Source organism: Ixodes scapularis, unplaced genomic scaffold, assembly GCF_016920785.2.
Source record: "Ixodes scapularis isolate PalLabHiFi unplaced genomic scaffold, ASM1692078v2 PGA_scaffold8__174_contigs__length_109621045, whole genome shotgun sequence".
Taxonomy (NCBI): Eukaryota; Metazoa; Arthropoda; class Arachnida; order Ixodida; family Ixodidae; genus Ixodes; species Ixodes scapularis.
Window position 1 is genome coordinate 72,439,496 of NW_024609883.1, and position 27,993 is coordinate 72,467,488.

General features: G+C 46.2%; 1 protein-coding gene across 1 annotated transcript; it reads left to right on the forward strand.

The window, feature by feature from the left end:
* Positions 1-27,987, forward strand: LOC115310742. Its single transcript, XM_040220610.2, has 12 exons — positions 1-229; positions 6,674-6,883; positions 7,238-7,380; positions 7,954-8,059; positions 9,127-9,281; positions 11,906-12,025; positions 14,989-15,085; positions 15,286-15,422; positions 16,541-16,639; positions 24,655-24,717; positions 27,005-27,131; positions 27,947-27,987. Exons 1-12 carry the CDS (start codon positions 178-180, stop codon positions 27,985-27,987), a joined length of 1,350 nt encoding a protein of 449 aa, XP_040076544.1. The 5' UTR covers positions 1-177.
* The last annotated feature ends 6 nt before the right edge of the window (positions 27,988-27,993 follow it).

The following is a 27,993-nucleotide window of genomic DNA, read 5'->3' on the forward strand; positions in this document are numbered from 1 at the left end:
GTTTTTTTTCGCGATAGTCGGGAATCGCGTTCGCCTTATCGGCGACTTCTCTACGCGGTGGGTGGATTTCGTCGAACATTGAGCACTCGACGTTCACCATCGGCGTCTTTTTTTTACCGCCGGGTGGGTGGCCGAAGTTTTCTCTAGACGTTCACGAGAATCGGAACACAGCTCGAAATGAGGCGACAGGTGTGGCTGCTGCTTGCGGGCGTTCTGCATTTTGGATCATGTAAGTTTGTCTCGTTCTCCGCAAGATCCTCCGTTCGGTTCGCTTTTCCTTAAGTTCCAGCTTTAGTACACACTACCTGAAACCTATTGGTTGGTTACACTCTCAGAAAAAAAATGGTATATTTTTACACCATTTGTCCTATAGAAGACACCCCAAAACCTCCGTTCGACGCACAGCGCGCTGACTTCGAACCGACGAGTTTTCACGAACGTCATGAAGCCGAGTGGTACAGCTAATAAAATAGGTAATCTACGTGTTATTGACTACACAAAAATAATAATAATGGGGGTTTCCTTGGCCTTACTGCAAAAGATCACTTTTTGTTTTGTAGTCTGATACGTATTTTAGCTGTTCTATTAGTTATATCGCACCGTTACTAAGCCTCTCGTAAAAGCTGGGGCCGTCTGTTTGGAGTCAGTGAACTGTAGGTTGAAGTTTTGGGGTGCATTATATGGGACAAAGGGGTGTAAGATAGTAGTACCCTTTATTTTTTAGGGTGTAGATCACAGCACGTCATCAAAGAGGTAATGTCGAAAGCGTGCCCTGAGGTGAACAACAATTAAGGAACATAGAAAATATATATGCATTTTTTTCCCTTCTATATCTCTTATCATTCCTCTGCAATGTTCTCAAGGACCCTTGGGTTCAATCCCCACTCCATCCCGTTTCGTACCGGCGTGCGGTCGTGTATCACTACTGCGAGATGCACGTTTAAGGCCCCAGGCTAGCAGGGGCACATTACTGCCGAAATTTCTCATCTACAGTACAGAGGCACCAGCAAACTAAAGGCGCTGCCTGAACATGCACGCAACAAAATTACTTTAATTTTCTACGAACAAAATGTAGAAAAATGTAATTCGAGACGCGGTCAGCACGTGAGCTGCATAGACCATTTCGAAAGTATGAAATATGCAATACCCCCCCCCCCCTCCCCCTCCTTTTCGATCCGTTACGGCAATACAATGTATAGCATATTTAGGGCCAGAAGCAGTGGCAGTGCTTTAGGAGTATAAAAATAAAGTAACGAAATATGTTACTTGTTACATGCAAATTAAAGAAAGGCGTTACCATTACCGACAAGAAGTAATGCAGGTTACTTTTGCAATACTTTTTATTCATGAATTACGTTTTGTTGCTTTGACGTTACAGCTATGCATAAGCCCACTGTATTAAGAAACATTATATTATGTTCGTGCAAAAACTTAACATATTGACTTTTTCTTTTTTTGAAGCCGGGATCACACTGTTTATACATCATACAAACGACAGCCTGCATACAGATTCGAACGCGAGTCTTCGCGAGATCCGGGCTTCGAATGTCGCATGGCAGTGAGTTCGAAGAGGAAACTTGGCACGCGGCATTCGAACCACGGCTACTGCGATGACTCGTGCTTGCAGACTGTTTTTTTTTTTTTTTTTTTTTATGACGTATGAGCTCTGTTATTCCGGCTTTACGGTTCTGATTGTGAAGGTATGTGGGATTTAGTGAAGAATTCACAACTTAGCGCCTCAAAACATGGGAAGGGGGGGGGGGGGGGATTTGATGCGTCATTTTCTGAAATTTTGAGAAAAAGAGAATGTAACGAGTAACGGTAACGCGCGCTACCGGTAACGCCTTTACCTGTAACGCGTTGCTGCCAACACTGATCCGGGATGTGTGAGCTCAACGTGCTTTATTCGACAAGAGACAATGCTAATCAAATGCTTTAACTTGTATTGGCTCGATCACCTTTAATCGTCGCATGTTTACCACGTTGCCACGTACACCTCATCGGCATTTGTTGCGCATGTTCTCACACGGTGTCAATAGACCCTTTTCAAAGTGCCGGCGGTCCGTCTAGAAGCTGCAGAGCCAATCATCCAAATTCGCCATTGTTTGGGCACGCGATCCTATTCGCGACTATAAGGGGCGCGCTGGTCAGGCAAAATGGCGGACGAAAGGAGGTCTTTTTCGTCGTTCAGTACGCTGACCACCATAAATTTCTTGGACTGCAGCGTAAAAGTGGTGTTACATATGAAAGCAAAGCGATTTTTCGACGGTAGAAACTTTCTTCTAGTTTGTGCGTAGGAATGACATGGCGGAAGCATAAAAATAATGGCTGGAGCCGATGTTTGTTTCTATGCTACCCACCAGAACCAAGTAGCGATGGCAGACGACAGAGTCTAAGCGATCTCCTCTCATGAGCTCCTCGGCGTTGCCGCTACGCGGCGTCGATTTCGCTGGAGTCGCCAATAGCTCGTATTGGACACGAGGGCTGCGCAAGCGTTAGGCGTGAACTCGGATCCAATCACACGCGTCCTGTCCGATGCATGGATGGACGGATGTTAATGGCTATACCCTTTGAAAGGGGCGGTAACTTGCGCCACCAAGCGTAAGCAGCAATGGCGACCTCCAATGTTGCTCGATGGGATTGTAAAAACGATGTATCGGTGAGCTTCTAAAGTAAGACATAGCTAAAAAAAAGCATATAAAATCGTTGGGCAATTGTGTTGCACGTGAAAAATGTGGCGCCTATACGCTCTCGGCGCTCTTCATCGATTAGTTTAACGACTGGCTTAACGCGTGGCATGTACACACTCGATAGCAATTCCTGGAATGGAGATACCGGCGCTAACCCATGTTTAAAAGAAAAAAAAAAAAGAAGACGTCCGACAGGGTGTCAAGTTGCCATCTGCCGGACGTGGAGCGGATGCCCCGCAGGGCTTTCTCACCAAATAGCGCCTCAGCTCGCGGCGATGCGTCGTGCCACTCTGAAGACCGGCTATGATGGGAGAAACTGGAGAGACACTCGATTCATAATCGACATGGTTTGGGCTCAATTCCCGCCTGTCCCAAACGATTTTTTTTTTGCGACTGCCCCTTCTTTTTACTTTATACCAATCCGTATTGAGCCTCGCGGCCACGCTTTTATCCGGGCTTCACTTTTGCGTTTCACGAAATGCTGAACGTCTGGCGAAAGAACGTTTCACGTTAAAAATTCCTCGCCGAAAGTGACATGTTGATGCTTATGATGAATATCTGTGTAGTGAACAAAATTCTGCTCATGTTGACTGGGATTAGAAAAAGCAAGATTTACTTCAGTAGCTAAAATAAGTGACCAACATCCGGAGTGGTGAAATCGCCAGCGTTATCTCGAATACAACGAGATCGAGTGGGGGGAGACGAGTTTTCCTCTCAATCTCGGCGGTGCTTCAGCAAACAATTATTTTTTTAAAAAGCGTTTTTTTTTTATACATCGGTATCGTCATCTCTACTTCGTTTCAGCCGATGCTACAAGCGCGAGCGTGAGGCCCTGAACAGTGCTTGCACTGCACGAGCGCGCGTGCTTGGCAGGGACGCTGAAAACCCGAAGCTCGCTCTTGTAGCTTTTTCTATGCTTACACTTCAAGGGAAACAAAATGTAAGATTCTTGCCAGGTTCAGCGTCCTACAGAAACATCCGACGAATGTCAACAATGACGGATGGCCGGCGAAAGCCAGAGAAGCGTCGTTCCGAGAGTGCGCTTTGGGAATGGCTGAAGCACGTGCATGCTGACCTCCCCCGGGTTTCAAATACGCGTCTGGTACCCTATAGAGCCACTACATGAGCTACGCTAGAGTATGGGCACTCCGTTCTCCTATCTGCTAGTGGGCGCCGCCATCTTGGTGCTTAGAGCAGAGCAAACGCAAATGCCGATCGCCACAATTCAAAATACGCGACATCCTCAGTTTTCGATGAGGTGTTAGGAAGCTCAGGTGATATCGTTTTGCTCTGTGGCGAACTGTTTTAACATGTCTGGAGGACGGAAAAGCGTTTCCTGCGGTTTAAGATAAGGCTTCAGATAACTGGCCATCGTGATTTTAAGCACCGAGATGAATGGAGTGTCGTCACTCTAAAGCGTTCGCAACTCCACCGCCACATAGGTGGCGGGGCGGTAGTTCCAAGATGGCGGAAGAGACGGGTATTGATTCTCCAGGATTTCCCGTGCGCCTGGTCGCTGACGCAGCTCAGCGCGCTAAAAATGACTTATTTGTCCACAAATGCGAAGCGGTTAAGGAGGGATCATATTACAGGTGACGGAGATGTTGATGCAACTTAGGAAAACGAGCATGCTGATATTTAAAAGTTGCAGAAACCTGAACTTGCGAAGCGTTGTGTATGGGCGAGCGCGTTTTAGGCACCAACCACGTCACTATTTGTATCAGAATATTTTTGAGGGTGATGAAGATATCATGTTTGTGGTTTGCCTGGCCATTAGTGCTCTAAAAAGTGAGCCGCGGACGGTGACCATCAAGCTTCGGAAGAACAGCGTTCACAGTATTCGTGTCTTCAAGTCACAGCCTCTCAAATTGCTGCTCACCGTCTCGGCGTTAGTGTATTGCAACACGTAATCAAACTGCTCTATGGTTATTGATAAAACGTTCATTACCGCAGGCTACCGTGCGGTGTAGCATTACAACCGGAAGCTCGCGCTGCGCCTTTGAAGCGCCATTTTCAGCGCGCGCCAGGATCGTTGCCGTGCTCACCACTCAAAAAAAGAAAAAAAAAAAAAGTTGTAGTTTTTACGTTTACTTTTATATATACGACACCTCGAAACTTCAGTTCGCCTTGCAGCGCACTGAAGTCAAATTGACGGCCCCAGCTTTTACGAGAGGGTTGATGACGGTGCGATGTATGATATTAAATAGCTAAAATACGCATCAAAAGGTACAGAAAAAAAAACAAAAAAACACCGAGGTTTTGCAGCAGGGCCAAGAAAACTATGATAACTTTTTTTTTTTTTTTTACAGTCATTTACACCTACTTAAGCTATTTTTATAAGTTGTATAACTCGGCTATCAAGCCGGTCGTGAATGTTGGTAGCGTCGGTTGAACGTCGGTGCGCTGTACGACCAACTGAAGTTTAGGGGTGTCGTATGCTATGCTAAAACTGCCTATTAACATAATCGGCGTGTTTAGGGGTTTTATTTATTTTTCTGTCAAAAATAAATCTTTTAAAATACCGTACATTTTTTTGCACCGTGTTATTTGAACATTGCGGCCCCTTTGGTCACAACTGCCCGTTCTAAGCTCTCGTCACAAACCGCTGGCTAAAACAGACGCACTTAAAATGCTGCGGGCATCTCTTTATTTGCTTTGTAATTACGTAAAAGCAAGTACGGGTATTCTGTCTTTTTAAAGTGTTTGGAATAAAGGGTCATGTTCCTCGTAACGGCCTTAAAACGCGAATAGATAATAATACTCTTCAGGTGAGGACAGCGCGCTCCTCGCGACGTGCCCGATAAAGTTCGCTCTTCACTCTCTCCCTTTCTCTCTCTCTTACTATGGTTTCAAGCAGCGCCGGCGTCGACCCGTGGGCACGGCAAAGACGGCCCGCGCCGCCTCATGCTCCACACGCGCAGAGTTCCAGCGAGGTTGTCGCTTGTGCAGAAAGACCACGGTGTACCTAATGCCAACGAGATCATTTTTTTCGCTCTCACACAGTTTCGCCGTTTGGCCGCCGGCGACACTGTCAGCCGCGGGCACGGTGGCCGCGGAATAATGCAGCCTTTCGGATGCCCGTCGAACGAACACTATCTGACTCCTCGCGCCGCGCGTTCAGCACCGCCGTGTCCTCACCCAAAAGAGTGTATCTTACACCGTGGCCGCGAGTCATCCGTGCTTCAAACGGAGCGCGGCGATCGGTTCAAGGAGCAGCTTTGCACGCGACATACGAAACACGGATGTCCCGGTAACTCCTCACGTAACGTAAGAAATCGTAAGCAGACGCCCCTGTGTGAAGCGAAAACGAAATAAAACGGTGCTGTCTGAACCAGCCTTTAAGGTAACCTTATATATATATATAAAAAAAAAAAAGACAACTTAGGATCGAAGAATTATTTGAAATGCGACCGCGCCGTTAAATGCAACGTTCGTGAGTTTCGGGCAATGTGCAGAATAAAATGGCTTCTAACGATTCATATCTCGGCACAGAATTCCGCCTTCTTCACTTCCATTTCTATTCTTGCCTTTCTTACTAATCGATTCTCATCTGCTTTTTCTCCTTTAGTTTTGCACAAAATTAGGACAGGTAAAAACCGGTCGAATACTCTAAAAACTCTCATATCACTCGTGTATACGTACTTTACAAAACTAGAACTGTTTGCACCACAGACCGAACCTCGTTCAGCTGTTCGATGACGACCATTTAGATGACAGCAATTCAAAGTTGCGAATGGTGAGGGCTGCTAAGCACGCAAATCGCCTTGTCTCAACGTTCCAAACCGCGATCGTGACTCCTCCAGAGGTATGGCCGTAGAGAACAACACACCAGTCTCGGTATAGTGGGGAAATCATACGGCGGTCGATGACTGGTGATAGGGACACTTCGGTGTTTTTAACGTGATGGCCGCCCAGAACGCCCAGGTCCAGCGATTCGTTGCTGCGCCCGATAAATCGACCTCTTCTTCGTTCGTTCTTTGCAGGCGCGTCAGACCCGCCAGAGCTACCCAGCGACTTCAAGATGAACGTGGTGCTCAGCGCGTGGTTCGACAAAAATATATACTCCTGCACGATTGCCTACAGCAGGTTCGGCGCTGGCCTTGGCAACCGCCTGTACGTCGCCAAAACGACATCGGGGTACACGGACACCAAGACGTACGACTTCGACAATGACCTCATGATCATGACCAACGGTAAGTACGAAAGGCACGGAGCATTTTGTTTTTGCATCCTTATGGGTGCGTTTTAGTATGTCGCGGGCTGGTGATGCATAAACAGGGATGATGAGAATACTATCCGCGTTTTCACATTGCCAGCTTTGTGCTTTCTGCACGAGCGGAAACGTAGTAAATTTTAGGTAATTATTTAGCTAATATATTTTTTTTTGCTATCCCCGATGTTTGTCGTAACCCGCAGTTTGTACCCGAAAATATTTTTTTCTCAACCATCTTTCTGATTTGTAATTTTTTAAAGACTATAAAAACCCAGGCTCCAAGGTGCCTGGATCTTCTAGTCCTTGTTTCACCTTCTCCGTCAATTGTTTGCAGGACAAGCCAGAACCTGCAAGACAATCAAGGGGATCCCGGAGTCTGAGAAATTGGATCCCTTCTTCCCGGTGGCCTTCAAGAGTTCGGACGGCAAGAAGATATTCGATGAACCTAATTCTCTCATCCGCTTTGTGGGCGACAAGGTAATGGTCCTCGCAAAAATGACACGACTTTTTACACAAAAAGACGACACCGGGGGCCCTAATCTACACGGCGGGACCAACCGGGACCGGTACTGCGCCGCCTGCAGTGGTTGGTCAGAGCCACACCGCTAACCAATCGCAGCAGGCGGCGATGTTGGCTGCGCATTCTAGAATGAAAACAATCTGTTTTGTCTTATTACCCGCCCAAAATTGACCTCCGAACCAACCCGCCGCTCGAATCGCCAGCGCACCGACTCCTCGCGGATTGCCGGCTATGTTGCGTATTCCGGCCATCGCCTCCAAACTACGATTGGGTGTCGCGGTTAGGACGCGCCGAAGAGAGGGCAGAGGCAGGGTGCCGACGCAATCACAGCCGCTCGGTACTCGCTCTCCCAAGCTCGGGCTTGGGAGCGCGCGCTTCGCGCTTTTCGCCTGAGCATTCACCAGCGCTTCGTCTCACATTAGCATGGACTATATGTCACTGGATCACAGGCACTAAAGTCACATGTGCACTCACTGATAGTCCCTTGTGTAGGAGAAACTTTCCGTTAAGACTGTGGATGCATCTTCCAGAGGTCGATGACAGAATCCCCTATTCAAGCGAACGAATGGAAGACGGAGGTGACGGTAACAATTGACAACCAGGTCAACCACTGCGGCTTGGTCAGCATTTGGAGCGGTGAGTGCCTAGAGTACGGAGATGCTGTAAACTGACGTTGCGTACGCTTCTTGTCTCGCCAGTGGCTTTTCATTGGGGCCAAGCTTTCTTAGGCCTATTTATAATACCGTTGCTGTCCAAACTCGCCCACCCCGCAGACACATGCAAAACGGCTGTTGAATGGCTATAATCGCCCGGTTCCTGTCTCTAAACGCGTTATTTTTTTATGCGTAGGACAAAATAACGAATAAAAGGCCGTGTCATACGTGCGTGCCTGTGAGAGAGGAAGCGCGATAAGTTACGCGTGATAATACGTGTTTTTAGATATTTGAATCGCAAGGTTCTTTTATGGGGTGACCGATTTTTTTCCAGTTTTATGTAATCTAGGTGAGGATAAGAAGAGTCTAGATCGTTCTTTTTTATTCATGATAAAACAATTTAAGGCAATACGTTCACCGTTATCGACAGTCTCCGTGTTTTGCAGGAAAGCGAGGTCGCCTACTTCTTGTTTCAAGTGCAGTTCTTATGTTGCAACAGACCAGACTCTCAGTCCCTGCGAGTTCTTCCTCATACAATCGAACAACCAATCGTTTGTCTCACTTTAAGCAACAAAGTCCGATGGCTATCTCCCTCCTACGGTCATTAGCTTTTGTAGCAAAAAAGGTGTTCCACCCCTTTTCGCCACTGAGGCTACGTCTCCCTCAAAGCATGCGATACCAATCGGCCTTCTCATTAGAGTTTTAGTGAACCGTTTCGATGCCGCCCATAACGATACTCGATAACGATTCGATGCGTGCGCAAAGGCGTCGGTAGACTATCGGGTGTTGTTATCGGAAGTAGAACGATCTACTAAAACTCCCTGTTGCATAAAATTGAAAGAATAAAACACAGAGGACAAGCACAGGACAACCACTTTTGTAGTTGTCCTGTGCTTGTCCCGTGGCCGAGCCGGTTAACGGAAGACGAATGGTTGGTGTTCCGACTGACGGTATGCGCCCAGCGCGACTTCTGAGAACTTAATTGTTCTCCAACGAACGTTGTGTGTGCACCGGCGTGACTCGGCTCCTGGTTCTGCCTGCGTGGGGCAGAGAACGGCACTGTAACTCCACTGTGCGACCGCAAGAACGAGAACCACGGCGCCTGCCCACCGGTGCCAATGGACTCCAGGATCGACTGCGAGGGCAAGGAGATCAACTACCTGTTCTCGGACTACACGGAGTACCTGGACTACAGCATTTTTGAGGCAAGTGCAGACCACAAAAAAAAAAAAAAAAAAAAAAAAAAAAAATATCTATGTTTTGCAGCGCTGGCTGTTATGGGTTCTTATATCTATATACCACTGAAAATGCTGTTAGTGTAGGTAAGGGCATTCGTCATCTATGTCATCTATGTCACCAAATGCATGAAAAAAAAAATCCCCGAAACTTGCCGCGTTTTTTTTTTTTTTTTTTTTTAGGATTGCATACCGGGACCGTTGATTGTGAAAAGAGTGCGCTACCACAGAGCCGCGCCAGCTGTTTTTTTTTAATCGCATGGATAAGCAACAAATGTAAAACCAAACAATTTGTTCTCACTTAAAAAAAAAAGACAAAAACATTTTTAGCACTTTTTATAGTGATTTGCTTAATATTGTCTCGTTGCTTTGGAACCACGCCAGCTGATTTCTTCGTTCTTCATTGCGTGATGAGCTACACCAGCTGCCCTAACGCACCGTCTAATGAACCGCATGTGTTCAGGACATGAGTCTCGCGCAGCGCCCACTAGACGGCAGCAGTAGCAATAATATCGCATATAGAGCCTCAAGTAAGAGTGTGTTCAATTGTTTGCCCGGGGTTACGTGTTTGTAGGCGCCATTAGATTACAAAATTGTGCTGAGGATATATAGGGCGGGTGGTTTTTCAACGTAACTCCGGTTATAAACAGCCCTGGAGTTGCTTGAATATTTTACCCTAAAATAAAGTTTCACTTTTCTTTGGACGCCATTTATGCTTCGATAGGATAAGTATTTTTTAAACTCGAAAGAGGGGATAATCCGCCACAATTAAAGGGCCTCTGACACGCCCCCCCCCCCCCCCCCCCCCCCAGATATATTTTTTTTATGCTAGGCGTTAAAATAATGTAACAGGATATCACCAAAGAAATGTTTCACTTTAAAGCTGCGTACTATTTTTTTCATAAACAAAAATAAAAATACGAAGCCATTTCAAAGTTCGCGGCAATTCCCTCTGACGTAACAATGTACCGCAAGATGTCGGGGCGGTCAGAAGGGAGGCATCGCCGGAAGTCTCGTGAGTTCTATTATGGTGCCTGGATCGCGTCTTCGACTGGTGTGCTTAGCGTCCTATCCCGCCCATACATCAAAAGTGGTCCCAATGTGGCAACAAATGACGCGAGTGTCATGCTGTTGCCTGTCGCGATCCTGGCGGTTAGCCGTAGAAATGCTAGCGAAAAGCACGAGCGAACGCAAGTGTCGCTGTCGTCACGGCGTCCCTTTAGGCGTCCCAACTTCCGGCTGCTCCAGCTTCCGTGAACTGTCACAGTGGAAAGCGACCTGCAGCAGAACAGGCGTCTGGCATTTATACACAACTGTTGGGGCGCCGCCAGGGTCACAACAGGCGACAGCATGACACTTTTATGACGTCATCAGGCGGAAATCGAGGGGCCACTTTTTTGAACCCGGTAAACACACCAGTCGGAGACGCGTTCCAGGCACCATAGTTCTTTCACTCCTCCTGCTTACCGCGACCGCGTGTAATATCTTTTTTTATATTTTTTCTTTTGGTATTCTCCGTACCTCCGCGAGCAATTCAAGCGTACAAGGTTTCTTTTATTTGCTTTTTGTCGCCTAATGTTGCTGTAACGGTAGAAGAAGAAAAGTCAGTGAACTTAGTAAACATGCTCTGCTCCTGTTCTAGACAAAACACGTACTTTATGCTCGACGTTTACTTGTACTTGGTACACTCACCAGTTCGTATTCTCTAGACGGCAAACATCTTCAGCCTGAAGAGTATCAGATGATTCGACGACCTCGGTATCTGAACCTTCAGCAGTGCGATCGGGCGTGTCGTGTGCTACACATCCTAATTTCTGCAAGCATTCTAATTTTTTTTTTTTTTTTAATCTTGATAGCTTGTTTTGTGCTCAGTATGGCTCTGTATTATCGGACGGATGGCATGCACTCGTACACTGGCTTGTACTCGCAACGCTTTCATCATTGACCTCCATCACGTCGATCTACTGACTCTTCGTCCTCAACTTTCACAGCGGGCAAACTAACCAACGGTGCAGTGATAAAAAGCTAGTGAAACTGAAACTTTGTTTTCTACAATCGCTCGTGGACAAGAAAAAAAAAAGTCTTAGGCACGGTCGTGGGGAGCACGAGGAGTAACACTCACGTGACATCCGGCGAACACAATTTAGTGACGTAGGTCGATGCCTCCCTTCTGACCGCCCCGACACCTTACGGCACACTGTTACGTCACAGGGCAATGGCGGGCACTTTGAATCTTGTCGGCGTGTCAGAGGCCCTTTAAAGAGGCCATTACATTACATAGGCTCTCCATGGTTTGGGTTGAACAGACATTTACTTGAGGCTTTCTAGTCTCGCTCTGCTTTTGTTTGAGGGCTTCTGCGCGAGTAAAACAAACGAGCGTGTCAATCTTCGATAGGTGATTGGCGAAGGTTCCTCCACGTAAGGCGCAAGGTATAAGCGAGTGCGAGACGCACAAGGACGTGCATTAGGGTACTTTCGCTGTGACTGTCTGTGGATTCACGGACTGCTCAATCATGGCACCGACTTTTCGAAAGTCCCAGTAGGTTGATTTTCATACCCTAAGATTTATCGAGTCGTCTGTTTTGATGCAACAGGAACCCGTAGGCTTCTTCTGCGAAGGGGCAAGCCGGACTCCGCTGCCCAAGTTGCCAACCTTGTTCAGTTTCTCCGCCGAAACTTGGACTGACGGCTATCAAGAAGTCGAAAGGACACGGGTGAGTTGGTCCTACCGAAACGTGCATCTTCGGTCCAGTTTATTTCGCAAAGTCGATCGCTATATATTTTTTTCAGCCGCTCTGGCGACTACAAAGCAACCTGTTGGCGTATAGGCTAAAATCTTTCGAAGGGGAAGGCTTCCCAATAGTGCGCCATGTATAGTAGATTCCGAGGCAACGGTCCGACTCCGCCATTACTTGGTCACGTGCTCCGATTCGGTATTAGACAAAGTAGGAGTGTCGCGATCCGGCCGAGTCTCGAGTTCGACCAGGTTCGACATTTTCGAACTTCTTGTGAAAAGTTCGACAAAGGTTCCACTCAGGTTCGACTGCTATGCGCATGCGCATGAGCGACATGCTGGCCAGTTGGCTTCGGATTGGACGGTGATGGCTAAGGGACGAATTAAGGGCAGCACTGATTGGTTATTTCAATTAATACACTACAAAAATTAAGTTATTAACTTCTGTGATTAGAATTAGTTTCTTTTGATTGCAACTGTTTATAACAATAAAATAACCCTTTCCATAAAAAAAATATACTAACCTAGACATACTTGTATCAAAGTGTGGCCGCACTGTCCACAGAGTCGAACCGGTCGAATCTGGTCAAAAGTTCGAAGGTTCGTCGAACCGGTTCGAAGCAGTCGAACCCCGAAAGTTAGACCTAAAAATCCGGTTCGACAAAATTTCGCGACACCTTTAGACACAAGGGCTGCGTTAGCGTTCAGCAAACCGTCCGCATACAAAAGCACGCTTCGTCGCCAATGGATAAATGTAACAGACGGTAGCTTGCGTCGCCTAGCCCAAGAAATGGTTATCGACAATGTTGCTTGACGGGCTTTTAGGGGGGTCGGTGCCGGGTGTGTTAACGCGGTGCAGAACCCTGGGATCCTGGGTTCGATCCCAGGATCCCAAAGTTCTGCTGGCTGGGTTCGATCCCAGGATCCCAGGCTTTCGCTGTACGCGCACCGGGCTGTGGTGCGGTAAGGCACTTGGCCACCGCACCGCAGCCCGGTGCGCGCGCAATTAAAGGAAGCATAAGTACTGCTTTTAAATGCAGCATAAGACTTCTTTCACTCTCAAGAAAAAAGGGTGTCGAAAGGTGTATCGTTACACCCTTTGTCCCATATAATACACCCCCAAACTTCAATTCCACGTACACCGCCCTACAGTCGAACAGACGGCCCGAAATTTTACAAGGGGCTTGATAGCCGTGTGGTACAATATTTTAAATAGCTAAATTACGTATCAAAGACGACATGAAGAAAACACCGCGTTTTTACAGTAGGGCCAAGAAAACCCCGTTTATTTTTCTTGTTGTCAGTAAAACGTACATTAGCTACTTTAATAAGTTGTACCACACGGCTATCAAGGCCCTCGTAAAATATCTGGCCGTCTGTTTGAATGTAGGGCGCTGTACGTCGAATTTAAGTTTGGGGGTGTATTATATGGGGCAATGGGTGTAAGAATACACCTTTTGACACCCTTTTTTTTTTAGAGTGTTCTTTTCTTTTGAAAAGACCGATACCGGCCTATCCTCAGTTTTCTACGATGAAAGTACTGTATACTAAGCGTTTTCTTTTCCCAGGCAAAAATCAAATGTAAAAAAAAAAAAAAAAAGATAAAGGAGGAGAGGGTTCCGCATTGGGCTCAAGAGATGCTATATAGCAAGGCCGGTGTACCGAGATGTTTACGTCACCAACAGAAGGCCAGCGCGGGGTGCGAATCGGAGATTGGTGCCGCGTCACCGTTCGACTGTGGGTCGTGTTCAATCAGCGAGAACGCGAGCTGCGAGTAAACACCTCGGCACACCGGCCTTGCTAGAAACTGTTGATCGGCTCCCCACATGAATTAGTCCTTAAGGCCCTTAAGGACTAATTCCTTAAGGGCCTTAAGGGTACTTAGCGCGAAATACTCAAATTACCGAAAAATTAAGGAGAAAATACATTTATTCTAACTTTACCTCTATATTTTGCATTAAAAAAAGCAAAAAAAAAATTAATTACAGGGTGTTAAAAAATCATTTACACTATATACAATAAACAACAAACCATCAAGATAAAATACGCGTCGCGCTCATTCTCCGCCCAGATGTAGCGCGAGCGGTCCCAACCAGATGCCAGAGCCCCCAGAACTATCTCTCTCAAACATCATGAGTGATTTTCTGAAAATTTTAACGGAAAAATGGGGCCCACTTTGGCCCGTTTTTGGTAACTGGCGACATTCAGCTGCACGTATTCGAGAGCTCCGTCGGCGGCCATTTTTCTATGAAAAACATAAAACAAAAAAAGAATCACCTAGAACATTTGAATGACAAAACGATTAGTTGTGAAACTTCGGCACCTTGTTCGGATCTCTAGCGTCGCATTCGGACGGAGAATGAGAGCGCTCGGCGGCACGTGGTTTATTTTTGCGGTGAAAGAAAAGCCCGGTACATTTTTGGGCGGCCATCCTGTACAATGCGTCCGCCCTTTTGTGGTGTACTACAGTGACGTGCCTCGCGAAAGCGATTTCTGAGATTCATTAATAGTTGGGTAAATTATTTAAATCAACGCGGTTAAAATTTGTCGCGTCTTCAGTTCGTTTTAATTTTCTAGTCTTTAAATGTTCTGTCGCTTTGATTACGGACGGTACTTCACATAAGATGTCTACGCAATGTTCTTAAATAAACTAAAAGAAGATCAATAACATACGTGCGAGTTATGTTGCGTCTTTAATTGACAACGCCATGGAGGGAATCGCTAAGAAAACTAGAGTTGGTGACAGTGTTAAGAACACAGTAGAGGCTTCACCTCCAGCGAGAACTTTCTGTCTTTGATAATACTTTGTCGCACGCGTAGCCACAGCCCGACGGAAACCAACGAGTGCGTTCTCGGGGCGGAGATTATGCGGCATTTTCAGCCTGTCACCGACTATAGAATATTTGGAGGAAGTTTGACCAACTGCTCGGTTCTCGGCCCCAGGTGTGGTACGACTACAACAGCCTTCTCGTGGCTCGTGAAAAGTACTCCCTGAGTGCCGACCAGCTGCGGGAGCGGACGGTCTACGACTACACGACTGGTAAGGCTGCACAAATTACACAAATTGAGAACTACTAAAAAGAAAAAAAGTCAGCACAGACGGTGTACTACTGGACGGCAAACTATGTGGTGGTCTTCGGGAGCTTGAAGAGTTTCTCCCACCGATTTGAGAAATGCGATCACTCTCTTTCTTAACCGCCTAGAATTTACGAAGCGTTCAATGATTCTAAAATGTTTCAGGCAACAAGTACGTTGTCTTTCCCGACACCTACACCTGTTCCCGTGACGTTATGGTCCAAGAGGAAGTCGCTTTCCCCTCCGACCAGTACGTGTTGTGGGGAATGGACAAGACAAGCGTCTTCCAGAAAACCGGCATGGTACGTCTTCATAAAATGACCAGGAATCTGCTGCGCATAGTTGTGTCAGTACCAATTATAAAAAGACAAGTCCTACGCATGACATTAGCGTTAGTGGTCACGAACCTGCCATGGTTCGAGAGACGACGAAATCGAGCGACGCGCGGAAACTGAGCGCACCGCGTTAAACTGATCATGATCATGATTTCTGTGGGACCATGATCATGATCACGTCAGAAATATGGTAGGTGGGATCATGATCATGATCCCACCTACTATATTTCTGACGCATTGTCGACGGGTTAGTCGGTTGTGTCAAGCATTTGTCTCAACCATATTACGACCAAGTTTGTCGGACAGTTCTCAGATTCCCGTGGTATTAGCGAAAGGTATGAGGAGCGCAAGTTCGTCTGCTTCTTGCACAGGGGTTGCGAGGATGTCAGAAAGCGATGACGTCGTTCTGACGTCATCGCAACCGTTGTGCAAGAAGCAGCTTGATTAGTTGCTCCCCGCATTAGTCCCGATATTGCAGTACCTCCCAATTTATTTTCTTTTTATTTATTTTGGATGAAATAACATTAATATATATATATATATATATATATATATATATAAGTAGAGCTAGAGGTCACAACCAGATGCCAAAGTGTCAGCCCGATCCGATAAATTAATCAAAAGTTATTAGGGATTTTCTGAAAATTCCAATGGGAAAATGGCGGCCGACGGAGTTTTCAAACACATGGGGCTCTATGGCACCAGAAACCGAAAACGGGCAAAAATGGGCTCCATTTTCCCATTGAAATTTTCAGAAAATCACTTATAACTTTTGATTAACTTATCGGATTGGGCTGAAACCTTGGCATCAGGTTGTGACCTCTAGCTCTACCTTTGGGCGGAGAAAGCGCTTGGCGATGTCTAGCTTATTTTTGCGGTAAAAAAGACCGTGTAAATTTTCTTTTGTGACACCCTGTAGTAACGTTGTCACCTACCGAAGATCACGTGACACACACGCGGCACTAGATTGGCTCGATTCTCCGACGTCACGTTGCTGCGGTGGCGCTTTTGTCGGTAGTGCGTTGGCGTATAGCTTCTCGTTCCCACATGTCTCGCTGATCACGCACATTTCAAACGCATCGCAGAGGCCCTGCCGCTCTTGGGACTGCGCTGTCTTCGCTGGAAGGAATCCCGTCGACGGCCAGCCCGACAAGTCGCAAGTGACAAATCTCTACTACGCCTACGTAAGCAGTTTCCCCTTCCTATCCCCCTTAAAGTACGACCGACTCCGACACGATTAAGCCGCCAGTGACTGTTTACAAGGGGGTGCTACCGTAGCGATGCCGTGTCGCAGTCGGTCATAGTCTGTCACCACCGCTTTTGCGTACGACCGAGTTCCTGTGACCTCTTACGACGAGACAGTACACTGGCAGGCTGGCGCCATCTGAGAGCGGGCCCCGGAACTGCACTTGCCATCTGAGAGCGGGCCCCGGAACTGCACTTCGCTGGAGCGGTTCTGCAGTATTTGCGAGATCATATGTTAGTTTATTATCTAATGAGAAAAGGTCGTTTTTTAACATTGTAAAAAAATTTTCAAGCCAATACAAAAAATGGGGAACAAAAGAAGAAAAATAGCAAAATATACGGAATCACAGTGTTCCACGACTACCCATAGATGGCGCCATGTGTTCTCTTGTTGTAAGAGATCAGAAGAGCTTTAGCTGGCGGGCGCTCGTCTCATTGGGTCTGTTCTTACTGAAGATAGTAAAACATATAAAATAGCGCAAAAAAAGACAAGGACAAGAAGTATACACGGCAGGCAAAGCAGCACCACGTAAAAGTTGATAATTTTTTTACGTGGTGCTGCTTTGCCTGTCCCGTGTATGTTTGCTTTTCCAGAATAAAACTAGTTGAAAGTTAGCGCCTGTCCTGTATACTTCTTGTCCTTGTCTTTTTTTTTGCGCTATTTTATATGTTTTACTAAGATGAAGTAACTAGCCCCACAACATACCCTACTTACTGAAGATGTCGCCTGCATAAGTGGCGAAACGTCTTTTTTTATTTATGTCTTTGTTATGTTAAAGGCCGACATACAAAATCGTTTTCTCTAAGGTAAAAAAAAATCCTGCTCGCCAACTTTTTAATTTTCCCCTCTCCCACTGCTATCTTGACTCGGGGAGGGGGGGGGGGGGTGTTCTTTTGTTGCTGCATCATGGGACCGGCAGCTTATCCCGGCTTATCCAGCCCTAAGATGCAGCAACAAAAAGCTGCATCTAAGGCTCCCGCCATCAAGAGAGCAGTTTGAGCCGGGAAAGGGGTAGGGTGGCGAGAAGGATTCTTTTACCTTTCGGTAAACCTTTTTGTAGGTCGGGCTTTAGGTCGGAGTAATCGTTTTTAACCACTAGCCTTTACCTTAGTGTCAAATGTCCAGCCCTAAGATATAGCAACAAAACGCTGCATCTTAGGCCCCCGCCATCAAGAGAGCAGTTGGAGCCGGGAAAATGGGAAGGGTGGTGAGAAGGATTCTTTTACCTTTCGGGAAACCTTTTTGTAAGTCAAGCTTTAAGTCGGAGTAATCGTTTTTAACCACTAGCCTTTACCTTAGTGTCATATGTCCAGCCCTAAGATGCAGCAACAAAAGGCTGCATCTTAGGCCCACGCCATCAAGAGAGCATTTGGAGCCGGGAAAATGGAAGGGTGGCGAGAAGGATTCTTTTACCTTTCGGGAAACCTTTTTGTAGGTCGGGCTTTAAGTCGGAGTAGTCGTTTTTAACTACTAGCCTTTACCTTGGTGTCATATGTCCAGCCCTAAGATGCAGCAACAAAAGGTTGCATCTTAGGCCCCCGCCTTCAAGAGATCAGTTGGAGCCGGGAAAATGGGAAGGGTGGCGAGAAGGATTTTTTACCTTTCGGTAAACCTTTTTGTAGGTCGGGCTTTAAGTCGGAGTAATCGTTTTTAACTACTAGCCTTTACCTTGGTGTCATATGTCCAGCCCTAAAATGCAGCAACAAAAGTTTGCATCTTAGGCCCCCGCCATCAAGAGAGTATTTGGAGCCGGGAAAATGGAAGGGTGGCGAGAAGGATTTTTTTACCTTTCGGGAAACCTTTTTGTAGGTCGGGCTTTAAGTCGGAGTAATCGTTTTTAAGCACTAGCCTTTACCTTAGCGTCATATGTCCAGCCCTAAGATGCAGCGACAAAAGGTTGCATCTTAGGCCCCCGCCATCAAGAGAGCAGTTGGAGCCGGGAAAATGGGAAGGGTGGCGAGAAGGATTCTTTTACCTTTCGGGAAACCTTTTTGTAGGTCGGGCTTTAAGTCGGAGTAATCGTTTTTAACTACTAGCCTTTACCTTGGTGTCTTATGTCCAGCCCTAAGATGCAGCAACAAAAGGCTGCATCTTAGGCCCCCGCCATCAAGAGAGCAGTTGGAGCCGGGAAAATGGGAAGGGTGGCGAGAAGGATTTTTTTACATTTCGGTAAACCTTTTTGTAGGTCGGGCTTTAAGTCGGAGTAATCGTTTTTAAACACTGGCCTTTACCTTGGTGTCATATGTCCAGCCCTAAGATGCAGCAACAAAAGGCTGCATCTTAGGCCCACGCCATCAAGAGAGCATTTGGAGCCGGGAAAATCGAAGGGTGGCGAGAAGGATTCTTTTACCTTTCGGGAAACCTTTTTGTAGGTCGGGCTTTAAGTCGGAGTAATCGTTTTTAACTACTAGCCTTTACCTTGGTGTCATATGTCCAGCCCTAAGATGCAGCAACAAAAGATTGCATCTTAGGCCCCCGCCATCAAGAGAGCAGTTGGAGCCGGGAAAATGGAAGGGTGGCGAGAAGGATTCTTTTACCTTTCGGGAAACCTTTTTGTAGGTCGGGCTTTAAGTCGGAGTTATCGTTTTTAACTACTAGCTTTTACCTTGGTGTCATATGTCCAGCCCTAAGATGCAGCAACAAAAGGTTGCATCTTAGGCCCCCGCCATCAAGAGAGCAGTTGGAGCCGGGAAAATGGAAGGGTGGCGAGAAGGATTTTTTTACAAGTCGGTAAACCTTTTTGTAGGTCGGGCTTTAAGTCGGAGTAATCGTTTTTAACTACTAGCCTTTACCTTGGTGTCTTATGTCCAGCCCTAAGATGCAGCAACAAAAGGCTGCATCTTAGGCCCCCGCCATCAAGAGAGCAGCTGGAGCCGGGAAAATGGGAAGGGTGGCGAGAAGGATTTTTTTACATTTCGGTAAACCTTTTTGTAGGTCGGGCTTTACGTCGGAGTAATCGTTTTTAAGCACTAGCCTTTACCTTAGCGTCATATGTCCAGCCCTAAGATGCAGCGACAAAAGGTTGCATCTTAGGCCCCCGCCATCAAGAGAGCAGTTGGAGCCGGGAAAATGGGAAGGGTGGCGAGAAGGATTTTTTTTACCTTTCGGGAAACCTTTTTGTAGGTCGGGCTTTAAGTCGGAGTAATCGTTTTTAAGCACTAGCCTTTACCTTAGCGTCATATGTCCAGCCCTAAGATGCAGCGACAAAAGGTTGCATCTTAGGCCCCCGCCATCAAGAAAGCAGTTGGAGCCGGGAAAATGGGAAGGGTGGCGAGAAGGATTCTTTTACCTTTCGGGAAACCTTTTTGTAGGTCGGGCTTTAAGTCGGAGTAATCGTTTTTAACTACTAGCCTTTACCTTGGTGTCTTATGTCCAGCCCTAAGATGCAGCAACAAAAGGCTGCATCTTAGGCCCCCGCCATCAAGAGAGCAGTTGGAGCCGGGAAAATGGGAAGGGTGGCGAGAAGGATTTTTTTTACCTTTCGGGAAACCTTTTTGTAGGTCGGGCTTTAAGTCGGAGTAATCGTTTTAGAGCGCAGCTCTTAGGGGCCCGTTCCCGGCTTGAGCGGCGTCGCCGTCGCCGTCGGCGTAACCAAGGTCATCCCAAGGTCACGTGACCCCCAAGGTCACGTGACCCCTCCAGGTCACGTGACCCCTCCCAAGGTCATCTCAAGGTCACGTGACCCCACGTGACTCCCAAGGTCACGTGACCCCTCGAGGTCACGTGACCCCTCCCAAGGTCATCTCAAGGTCACGTGACCCCAAGACCCCACGTGACCCTTTGAAGGTCACGTGACCCCTCTGAGGTCACGTGACCCCCAGGTCACGTGACCCCCGAGGTCACGTGGTCTCCCCAAGGTCACGTGACCCCTCCCAAGGTCATCTCAAGGTCACGTGACCCCAAGGTGACCCCCACGTGACCCCCAGGTCACGTGACCCCTCTGAGGTCACGTGACCCCTCTGAGGTCACGTGACCCCCCGAGGTCACGTGACCCCCCTCCCCGAAGTCACGTGACACCCCCCCCCCCCGAGGTCACGTGACCGCCCCCCCGGAGCATATTAAAGAATGAGGGGAGGAGGAGGGGTCTACCCTCCCCTCAGTACCCTTCACTCCTCCTCCTCAAGAGCTGCGCTCCAATTCGGCGTTACAGGGATTTGTAAACGGCTTTCACTTTTTTTTAAGCACTAGCCTTTACCTTAGCGTCATATGTCCAGCCCTAAGATGCAGCGACAAAAGGTTGCATCTTAGGCCCCCGCCATCAAGAGAGCAGTTGGAGCCGGGAAAATGGAAGGGTGGCGAGAAGGATTCTTTTACCTTTCGGGAAACCTTTTTGTAGGTCGGGCTTTAAGTCGGAGTTATCGTTTTTAAACACTAGCCTTTACCTTGGTGTCGTATGTCCAGCCCTAAGATGCAGCAACAAAAGGTTGCATCTTAGGCCCCCGCCATTAAGAGAGCAGTTGGAGCCGGGAAAATGGGAAGGGTGGCGAGAAGGATTCTTTTAGCTTTCGGTAAACCTTTTTGTAGGTCGGGCTTTAAGTCGGAGTAATCGTTTTTAAACACTGGCCTTTACCTTGGTGTCATATGTCCAGCCCTAAGATGCAGCAACAAAAGGCTGCATCTTAGGCCCACGCCATCAAGAGAGCATTTGGAGCCGGGAAAATCGAAGGGTGGCGAGAAGGATTCTTTTACCTTTCGGGAAACCTTTTTGTAGGTCGGGCTTTAAGTCGGAGTAATCGTTTTTAACTACTAGCCTTTACCTTGGTGTCATATGTCCAGCCCTAAGATGCAGCAACAAAAGATTGCATCTTAGGCCCCCGCCATCAAGAGAGCAGTTGGAGCCGGGAAAATGGAAGGGTGGCGAGAAGGATTCTTTTACCTTTCGGGAAACCTTTTTGTAGGTCGGGCTTTAAGTCGGAGTTGTCGTTTTTAACTACTAGCTTTTACCTTGGTGTCATATGTCCAGCCCTAAGATGCAGCAACAAAAGGTTGCATCTTAGGCCCCCGCCATCAAGAGAGCAGTTGGAGCCGGGAAAATGGGAAGGGTGGCGAGAAGGATTTTTTTACAAGTCGGTAAACCTTTTTGTAGGTCGGGCTTTAAGTCGGAGTAATCGTTTTTAACTACTAGCCTTTACCTTGGTGTCATATGTCCAGCCCTAAGATGCCGCAACAAAAGGTTGCATCTTAGGCCCCCGCCATCAAGAGAGCAGTTGGAGCCGGGAAAATGGAAGGGTGACGAGAAGGATTCTTTTACCTTTCGGGAAACCTTTTATTAGGTCGGGTTTTAAGTCGGAGTTGTCGTTTTTAAACACTAGCCTTTACCTTGGTGTCGTATGTCCAGCCCTAAGATGCAGCAACAAAAGGTTGCATCTTAGGCCCCCGCCATCAAGAGAGCATTTGGAGCCGGGAAAATGGGAAGGGTGGCGAGAAGGATTCTTTTAGCTTTCGGAAAACCTTTTTCTAGGTCGGGCTTTCAGTCGGAGTAATCGTTTTAACTACTAGCCTTTACCCTGGTGTCATATGTCTTGCCCTAAGATGCAGCAACAAAAGGCTGCATCTTAGGCCCCCGCCATCAAGAGAGCAGTTGGAGCCGGGAAAATGGGAAGGGTGGCGAATAGGATTTTTTTTACCTTTCGGGAAACCTTTTTGTAGGTCGGGCTTTAAGTCGGAGTAATCGTTTTTAACCAGTAGCCTTTACCTTGGTGTCATATGTCCAGCCCTAAGATGCAGCAACAAAAGGCTGCATCTTATGCCCCCGCCATTAAGAGAGCAGTTGGAGCCGGGAAAATGGGAAGGGTGGCGAGAAGGATTTTTTTACCTTTCGGGAAACCTTTTTGTAGGTCGGGCTTTAAGTCGGAGTAACCGTTTTTAACTACTAGCCTTTACCTTGGTGTCGTACATGTTGGCAAAAATAAAACTAATTGGTGACGGTTCCAATTACTTTCCACCATAATATATTTTATTAGATAACTGGATTATTGGGATAACAAAAACAAAACCCTGACTTTCGCTTATTTAAATGCAATTGCGATTGCTTAAAAAGTACATTGCTCAACAACTAAAGCACGAATAGGCACTGGACTAATACCCCAGTTACACTGGCGCTCTTAACTGTGATTAAGCTAACGATCGTCGGCATCTCCCAACTGTCATGGAGCTCAACTGAGTTGTTCGGTGCTACAATACATAGGCCTAACAACCCCAGTTGGAAATGCGCGTCAAGGCACACCGTTGAAACCGAAACGAAACCACAACTGATGTCACATGGTCTTCTTTTTTTAAAGCGTTGCGAATGAATTGTATGTACACTTTTTAATCTATTATAAACGTTTAAAACAAAAAAAAAATGAACTTATTTTTTTGTTATTAGAGCGAAAAAAAAACGATAGTCGGAACGTTTCACCCGAATTACGCCAAGAGATGCATGATGAAAGTCTTATCGGTAGAGCCGTTCGCATCCATCCATCCATCCATCCTCGCCGAGCTTTGGCTCTCGCGAAGTGCCGTGATTGTCCTAGAAACAGCTCTGGCCGGAATCCTTTCTCTTCCGACAAAATTTGCTGCTACGATACTTTCTACATACCTCTCCCTATCTTCCGCGATAGTAAGCACTTCGCTGGAGCTGTCCATGGGCGGCGATGCGGCGGGCGCCGCCATCTTTAGCTCTATTAAGGCGGACCCCCGTCAGTTAACTACTGAGTTAGGCCAGCTCATTTGAACTCAGTGATCATTAGCGACTAACGACAGTTAGCGCCGCCGTGTAACTCCACCTTATCGCGATTGATTTAACTGTCATTGGCTTAATGACAGTTAAGAGTGGTAGTGTAACTAGGATATTAGCCTAATGCAAAAATAATCATTTTATATATAAGTTGTTCAATGAACACGTTAACATTTTTTCTCACTTGGTTAATGAATTATAACTACGAGTGCATACCATTAAAGATACTAATCGTGTCACCAGAAATGAAAACCATAGCGCGTTTATGGCTACTTTGCGAGACAGTTCTGACGTTTTTTTTATTTGTGTATTAGTGAATTGGTGCATTTTGTTTGAGCCGTAAACTTTTCTGTTTTAACCGAAAAACAGCTATAAATATCCGCCTGTGCCACAGCTATAAAATTGGTTCAACCGAAAAACACCGATACAGATCGACTGGTGTAAAAATTCATACTCAGTTCAAGTTTAAAGACACCGACATGAACTTTCATTTTGTTTACATCTTTCACCGACTATGACCGTTTTTAGCACGCGTTCGAAATAGATAACCAAGTGACCGTTATCTGAAAACAAAGAAACACCGAGAATATCCGCAAATTTAAAAAGAAAGCACCAAAAAACATTTGTTGACTAAAATGAAAAAAAATAAAAACCAGGAAATCTTTGCTCTAATTTTATTTTATCGAATTAGATTGAGAGAATAAAAGCCGACTTTTCGGCCCGCATAAAAAATATCCATCGATGAAAGCATAATATTTATCAAACCGAAATTTTGAGATTTCGGCAGCATACAACAATTATTCCAGAGGGAAAACAAAGAACACTACTCATAAGCAAGAAAGAAACAATATTGTCTTTTTTACTGATAGTTTTTTTTTTTGTACTAAAATCATTGCTATAGGTGCCCACAATCGCACATTTGGGATTGATGAATGTTAAACTTAAAAAAAAGCTCATAAGTGCATTTTTTTTTTGGTAACGTCAAGTACTGAAACATTCGCATTTTATCACCATAGCGTCACATTCTAATGGAGAATATCAGCTTTCTGCAATGCATAGTTTATTTATTATTATATTTTTGTTTGAAGCCCGAAAAAGCGGTTTTTACTTTTTCGCTGCAACCAAGTAGATCTTTTTGGGGTTTGCAGCCAGTTAAGAAAAGATTATTGATTGGAGAATGACCGATTGAATTCCTGTTATATAACTGACTGTTCCAAACTTGCTTCTACGCGCAGGGTGAAGACGACACGCAGGCGGCTTCCTTGCCCGTCTACATGGAGCACTTCGACGAAACCCAGGTAAGTCGACGAGGTATCGGTTTCCAAGGGTACACCCTCGGTAAGAAGTAATGCACTTTAAATACACCAATTTCGAACTGTTATGAAACGCCTCTCAAATTTTGCTTAGATTATTTTAACAGCGGAGCTGTTAAGGGCTAGTTTCCCCAGTATCATGTCTGTCAGCAAACAAATGATGACACTAAACTCTGGAGAGCTGCCGCCATCTATCAGTGACGGCGGCAACCACTCCAGCCTTTCCACTCTGGCTTGCCGATTTGCGGCCGGCCATTACTTCATTCCCATTATAGTACAAGTTCGCTGGTCTTCCTTCTTCACCAGAATAAAAAAGCTGAATTTTTTTAGTTTCTTTGTTTTTTTTTAGTTTGGTAATAGTGTATGAGGCGTACACTTTTAAACCACGGGTCACACTGCTCATATATCATACAAGAAAGTCTGACGGCCATGTCCGAGACTTGTTTCTTTCTTGTTTGGTCATACAAAAACTGTATGCACTGATGTTTGAAACATGTGAAGCAAACACGGCTCTTCCAACATGCTCGAGGCTGCTCATTCTGTCATGTATTCAGCGAAAAGTATATGTGGCTTTTCTATGATATGACCACGAGGCTTAAGTGTGCACGCACTAATTACCAGACTGGGTCAACAGGCGTGCAGACCGCTGCGTCTAAAATACGGAACCTACCAAAAGCACTTTAAAAGGAGACTTCAGATATTGAAAGCAAAATATACCTTAACCGCACTGTTTGTTTCGTGAAAGTAGAAAATGAGCACACTTAATTTTATTGCTTAAAAAAAAAAAACTTTTACTAAAGTTTTAAAGTCACGAGGTTACGTTTGAAAGCGGTTATGGGCGTTTTTGAGCGGTGCCACACGCTGGATAGCCATGGGATAATTCGAAAACTGCATCGTCAAAACTATACTAATGTTTAAATAGGAATTTAGCTGAAACAAAAACATAGAGGAAAGAAGAAATAGTGACTTCAATGCCTGATTCGGATTTGGTATTGTTCATACTAAAAACTGCGAGTGTGTCCCTGAACAACATTTGCATTGTATACTATAAAGCTCTTGTATACAATGCGGTTGCATTTCGTCTAGATAAGACAAAAGATTTTGTTTCCTGGATGAGTAAAATTCATTCAAGCAGCTAAGAAGCCAAATCTACTCTTGACTTTAGTCAGGAATAAGATATGGTTCCTCTCAATACCGTACTCTTTTCTTTGTTCAAGAATTGTAACTTGAACTGGAACAGCTGGTGTTCCAACGAATTTTGCTACTCTATAAAGCTATAGGACATGTTAGAGACTTTTAGCAAACCGTTACCGCCTACCCCACTAGCAGAGCCTTCGAAGCATGCTTTTAAGGGCGCGCCCGGGTGATACCGTGACCGCGGGGAGCGTGCTAAAAAGCATACTTCAAGGGCTAGAGTAGTGCGTTACGCGGAAAACGGTAACGGTTTGCTAAAAGTCCCTAATATTAAATTACCGGAAACCTTCATCTCCAAAGCTCCATAGCGCAGGGAATGTAGTATTAAAGGAGAAACCGTGCAAATTTCTTTAGAAGGCATTTAACAGTTGTCTTGTGAAGAGTGAAGAACCCTGTTTACTAATTCCCCTACTAAATTTAACTAGACAGCACATGCCCAGACGTCGAGCGACGGGGGTAACGGGCTGTGACGTCATGTGGGGTCAAGTCGTCGTGTGACTTGAGGTCAAATGATCTCATTTTTTTTTTTTTGCTGATTTTAGCGGGGGAAGTTTTGCGTGACCTGAGATCACGTGGTGTAAGATGAAGGAATGTCGATCTTCGCGATAAATTTAGCGCATAACTTTTGAGTTGCGTCAAGTCGCGTGACATCAGATGACGTGATGTCAATTTCCCCGTTCTAATTCAGCGGAGGACTTGACGTCGCGTGTTCTGATGTCACACAACGTGGTCATGTGATATGGTGACGTCAGGCCATATATGACGTCCTTTTTTTTTCAACAAATTTTAGCGGAGAAATTTTGTGTGACGTCAAGTCAGCTGGAATCAGATCACGTGATGTCAAGGTCCCCCTAAAATTCAATAGAGAAATTTAAGTTTCGCGGCGCGGTCACGTGGTAGTCTCACGTGATACGGTTTTCCGCTGTATTGGGCGGGAAAATTCATGGACAGACGAGCAACATTATGCATTCTGAGATTAGGTGGTCAAAACATTCCATGCTTTAGTAAATGGGGCACACTGTTGACTCTCATTCATTCGGCTTTTTTTTAAATTAAATCTTATTCGAACTTGTCGCAGTCTGGAAGGCGGGTGCAGGCACGCCAGATCTTCGATTTCCGAAAAAACGAATCCTCCCTCGCCGCCTTCGACATCTCGGCGTGCTACAAGCCCTTCGAAACGAAACTACTCGCACTGCAGATTGAAGGTGAGCGCTCCTTTGCAACTCCAGAAGGTAGGGCGGGGGAAAGGAAAGGCCGGGGAGGAGGAAGCGGGCGGAACGCTGGACAGAGGAGGAGGTTTCCCCTTTCTTTTTCCTCCCCAGCTTTCTTTTTCCTCATCCTACCTTCTAGAGCTGTAACTTACTATACTCTCCATGCGATGTGATCGACGCGCCTCCGCGCGGCCGTTACCGAAGGTACGCAGTGGGGACCCGAGCGAAACGAAACCGCTCCGCGTACATTGGTATGCATTGAAGTCGAAGCGGTGAGGTTGCGCTTGGTTGACTGCATAATCTGCTGCGTCGTTAAGTGTTCCAACAGTTATCCGTCGTGTCTCGCGGGTATACGATGTTTCATAGTTTTTTTAACTCACCCTTGTTTTGTGGGGCAGCGGCAACGATGGATCCGTGCCGTACGATGCAAGAAATTTGGTCTCCCTATTATGTCTGCCACGTATCGGTACGACTGACATACTCTGCCGCTTTGCGCGCTGTGTTTGTTTTTGTGCCAGTAACGCCGATGGGACGAACTGAAAAACCATCCTACAATCACGGGTATGCAGTGCCCAGTTCGTTGGAGGGATTCCGTCCAAAGACGTTTCGTCCCCATCGTACGTGTCGATGATCTTTCCGCACCAGATTGGCTGCAGACTGTACTTCATGAAGAATAATTCGGACGGTACACAAAGTGAAAAATGTGAACCTAGGTAAAAACTAGTATGAAACTTGGAATCACTGGACAATCGACGTTTAAGTATCGCAGTTTGCTGTGTGCTTTTTTTTCTTTATCAGCCTCATTTCAGACGTGGAAATCGTTCTTGTTCACATATGGGGTTGCCGGTAGGCAGCA